Below are 5,025 nucleotides of genomic sequence, written 5' to 3'. Positions count from 1 at the left end.
ATTAGAATGTTTCTTTTATCTATTTTTAACTTTTAAAAAAACCAATATTTTCTCCTTTTTTCTGTTTTCCCCCCCCTACAGACTCGAGTCTGGACTCGAGTCCAGACTCGAGTCCTTACTCGAGTAATTTACTTGTGACTCGAGTCTGGACTCGCTGCATGTATTACTCGAGTACTCGAGTCTGGACTCGTTACTCGCACACCTCTACTGTGCACCTACACTTTCCTCCGGTGTATGTTATCCGGTGTGTAGAGAAAGAAGGTGCGCTACTGTTGTGAGTAACGAATTGCATAGGTGACGACAGCGAACTGACCTTTACGCGAACCGCATCTTTTGGCAGATTGCCTCAGGTCCTAAGGAATTACTATGGATGTTGGGGATAGTCCGAGCAAGTTTGGCAGAGGGAGATCATTCTCTCGTAAGTTCAGCGTGATGGCTGAGCCTGGAAAAGAGGGGCAATCCGTGCCGTCTGGATCATGGAGTGGAAATTCTATTGGTGTCTTCACCAGTGGTGGAGATTCGCAAGGTGCGTGTTCTCAGTTAAATTTTCTGCATATTAAACCATTTAAAACATTAAATTGTGCAAATTACCCAGATACTCGTTCCATCCTGTCGTTTTTAAAGCCAAGAACAAGAGAAAGGTCAAGGGTTATTTTGGCCGAGCTGATGCCAGTGATGCATGCATATTATATAGATCTAGAGACTCTCTATTATTAGTAATTTAATTAAATCTATACTATTACGGCGGCCGGGGTTTTGAATTCAAATTGTAATTGAAGGTGTTAGCTGTGGTTTGCACCCTCAAAGCACAAATTCAAAGCGAAATAAAAGCACCAAATAAAAATGAAACTTTGACTGCTTTGCTCTTGTAACCTGGTCCCAAACCCTAGGCAGATTACATTAGTTAACTTTGTACTTTGTTTTTGAATTTTGACAGTTGTAAAAGTCTGACCAAAACTTACTTTTTTGTAAACATTCCTGACCTTGATAAATATTTAGATCTAGATCTAGATCTAGATCTAGAATCTAGACCTAGAATCTAGAACATTTTATTTTTATTATAGATCTTATTACTGTGTCGACTTATTTGACCTGGAGAATTGTGGGCAAGTAAAATATAATTGTTTTGCCGGCTCTATTTCTCAGAAGGTAGTGTCAATTGCCACAGAGTAAATTGGAGCTCTTTTGTTTTAACATGATTTTGACTTCACAAAAGTCACCCCTACTAAGATCCTGCTCTGATTCACTCTGAGGGTCTACATTCGGCTAAGATCCCGCATTTCAGAGATCATATTTACGAAACAAAAGCCATTGCGGCTCGGGCAAAGCCGATCAACCAAGAGTGAAAATTGAAAAGTTGAGATAATTGAACGGCCCATCGCATCACAGATCTGCCACTCTGGTGAATGTAGTCACATGTGCATTGTAAAACCATGAAATGGTACAATGTTTGCTACCCGGATGGGATCACACCGAGGTGTGAACTGGGTGACGCATGATTTGTTTTCCCCCAACATCTCACTCGCATTTGAGGTCTCCACCTAAAGTTATATCAAATGCTGGGTGGGTAGGGCCTACAAGTTTGCTCCAGGCGGGATCACATCGAACTGTAAACTGTTCCCGGACCCTTGCAGCAGTTGTCCCTACTCAAGAATGCGAGACAGACTGAATTAATTTCAATTGGTGTGGTCACAACATAATGGTACGTAAAGACAAAGATAGGGGGAACTCAGTTGGAGATGGAAAGCTTATTTGGACAGGTAAAGGGGAAGGCCAACTGGATAAAAGTGAAGATCTCAAGAGACTCACAGTAGGATGATATGTTAAGTGATAATGGCCTGCCTCATACCACCGTGATTGGTTGAATCACTCTTTGGTCGCCTCATTCATAAACCCACTCAGTGGTATTAGTGGTAATGTCAATTCATTTTAGAGTGAAGGGAGATCGTTTTTATTTATGCGTTGTGGGCCTTAACATGGGTCACCGCAGATAATTCTCTGTGTGTCGGATAAGGATAAGATCCTGTTTGCCTAAGGTCCCGCATTTTGGGATCTTAGCAGAGACTACTGTAGTTGCCATATATAAATACCCTATTTTTGTGTCTTGAGATTTTTATTTCTTGCATTGTATTTATATATATGATTGTTCTTTTGGAAGATTAAAAAAAGTTTTTTAAATTATACTATAATGTCATTGTTAGCACCATTTATATTGGTGCATGCATACATGATTTGGCAAAGACTTGCAATGGTTTGTAATTAGCCTTGTTATCCTGGGCTACTCTAGCTTAACTGACTGCTGCAGGGCCAACTACAATTATAATTTGACACAGAGTGTATTGCATTTACACTATCACATTCTTGTCACTACTACATCAGGCCTGAAAGGGCCGAACATATGATTGAGAAACTAATGTACAGCATCATATGACTCACTTTCGGAGTAATACCTCTTTCTCAAGACTGATAAACAGAGAGAAGAAATTACTAGACCACAAAGTTGTTTTTTAAAAACACACTGCCAGTTTTTAAATTAAAATTAAAGAGAGGGTCCATTGACCATTTGGTCATTGTCAGTTTCATGTTGAATTTCTTTTCTTCGACGCTTTTTTATGCCCAGAGAGAGTGCTCTTAGTGGATGGATTAGTAGGCAAGGGAGTCCAAATATAGTAGCAGTAGAATAATTTGGTGAAATTACAAAAAGCCTTAAACTTTTACTCTATATTTAAATATGGCTGATATTATTATTATTTTTTTTTTCTCTCTGGGTTAATAATTTCTGTTGTACGATTTTTCTAATGTTTGTTCGGTCAAAAACAATTAGCATGGCATAGGAGGGGCCTGGGAGAAAACTGATGATATTACTTTAACCTCAACAGTGCTCTTGTGCAATTTGAAGGCATACTTTTTTTTCTGTCCCAATTTCAACTGTACATAGCTTCAAAGGAACGAAGTAAAATTAAAACTCATTCAACTGAGAAGCAAGTCTTCATGAGTAGCAAATATTTAGAAAACCAGGAAGTTTAGAGTCTACTACGACCACACTCTGAAAAGAGGTGACATCTTTTCTTATCCATTATCATAGCTGGCATTATAAGGGGAGGATCATCACTTAGTTTTTTTGGTGTATTGTTTTGTGTTCTAATAGTTTTTTGTCGCAAGCATGTTTTTTCCCACCTTAACCTGGGTTATAGACTAGCATTTTATTACTGTACATTTACCTCCCCAATTCTTTTCCTTGACGACAAAACAGGATGAGCATGACTACAGCAATTTTTCTATAAACTCAATATCTACTGTGATTTTGAAATCATGATCTCAAGTTACTCTTTCATGCTTCCTCCTCAGGAATGAATGCAGCTGTCAGAGCTGTTGTACGCATGGGCTTTTACCTGGGATGTAAAGTCTACTTTATCAAAGAGGTGAGAATTTCCTTTAGATTGTGTTCAAGATGTGACTTTTTAATACTATTTTATTGTATTATAATCTAAGTATCAAATGGACACTAGTTTTTGAATCCATTTTCTATTATGATATAGTACTATTCTTTCTACTTGCGCATGTATTTACATGAGGTTTATAAAGCCTCTGGTGATTCTTTGACTTGTATCTTTTCTTGAGTGTTAGGTTTTCTCTTAATCGATCAATTGGTTTTTTTCCTGTTTATTTCGGTATAGTGGAGTCCACTTATAAGTAGTTTTGAAATAACAAGAAGTCTGTTGTAAAGACACTATTCGTTTTTTTTCTCTTCTTTATCTCTGTAAATAAAATACTGCTATAGCGCAATCAGACAAACATGTGAGTAGGTTATAGCGGAATATATACTACTGCTGTGCACATGTGCATAGGCCATTTATACAATGTAAAACCTCGCCAGTTGAGAAACTTGTTGGTGATCTAGCGAAACAACGAATGGGAGAGCCCACGTGTGCCAACAATGAAGGCCGGAGCAAATGAGTGGGGAGGGTGTATCATACGCAGACGAGCAGTTGTGAAACTGAACGCATCCCGTGATAGGCCAGCCTAGTCTAGATTATCTAGGCCTACCATGCCTTTCACTTCTCCGATTCGGGGATAGAGAGGCCATTGTGCTGTGATATATGGAACGAATGAACGCTCGTATGATGTGCGCAAGCAGATGGAACGCGTCACAGGTAGGACGAGTTTTCTTTTTGATCGCCAACGTCGAGCAGTCAACATTGCTAGAGCTAGAGAAAGAAACCTGATTCGATTTTTGATCAAGTAAGGCCAAGAGGTCATGTTGGGCAAAATCATCACCCAGAGGCGGTAACAAAAAGAAATAAACAAAACACCAAACTCATAGATAAGGCCTATTTTATTATTTCCTTTGAATATTTATTACTGGATCCTTTATAACGAGAGTCCTGCTATAACGGACATTTCGTACCAGTCCCCTCCCTCTCGTTATAACAGGATTCCACTTTACGAAATTGTTGATTTGAGCATTTTGGGCCATTCAGAGCTGTCAAAAGTTACACCCGAATAAAAATCTTTATTTCGCTTTCATTTTACTCATGGTTTGTCTTTACCGTTAATAGACCCACTTCCCATCAGATGATGATGCAACCAACTGCTATGGTTGAAGAATGATATAATACACTTGAAGACTTTAATTATGAATTTGAGAAACTTCTAAGGCGTAATATTATGTGAAAGTGAAAGTCGCTTTAGAGAGCCATACTATAGTATTTGTTTGTCTGCAAAATGTTCTTCCTATCTTCTTGTTTTCACTGGCTTCAGTGGTGTAGCGGTTGGGTTCTTCACCATGGCACGCAGAAGAGATGAGTTAGATTCCTGAGTGAGGAGGGTTTTTAAAAAAATCATCAACAATCTCCATTCCATCTTGTGTGGATCTTTCCGTGATCATGTGATTGATGTAAAGCACTCAGAGCTTATTATAATTTATGTGGTTTGGCTCTAAGAATCCAGGTGTCTTCTCTGTATTCCAAGATTATCTGCTCCTTCTTTCCTATCAAACATCTATCGTCTTTATCTCCCCCCCCC

At 38.7% G+C, this 5,025-nt stretch overlaps 1 protein-coding gene across 1 annotated transcript in view; it reads left to right on the top strand.

The window, feature by feature from the left end:
* Positions 1-205: 205 nt before the first annotated feature.
* Positions 206-5,025, top strand: part of LOC101849327 (ATP-dependent 6-phosphofructokinase) — a gene marked incomplete in the record, with an annotated part of 51,825 nt that continues 47,005 nt past the window's right edge. Inside the window, 2 exon segments of the mRNA XM_005110189.3 lie at positions 206-526; positions 3,349-3,422. Of these exon segments, the coding sequence (XP_005110246.3) occupies positions 367-526; positions 3,349-3,422 (234 nt within the window).

Source organism: Aplysia californica, unplaced genomic scaffold (genome assembly GCF_000002075.1).
Source record: "Aplysia californica isolate F4 #8 unplaced genomic scaffold, AplCal3.0 scaffold00863, whole genome shotgun sequence".
Classification (NCBI taxonomy): Eukaryota; Metazoa; Mollusca; class Gastropoda; order Aplysiida; family Aplysiidae; genus Aplysia; species Aplysia californica.
The sequence above is the reverse complement of the archived record's forward strand: the minus strand, read 5'-3'. Positions and strand labels throughout refer to the sequence as shown.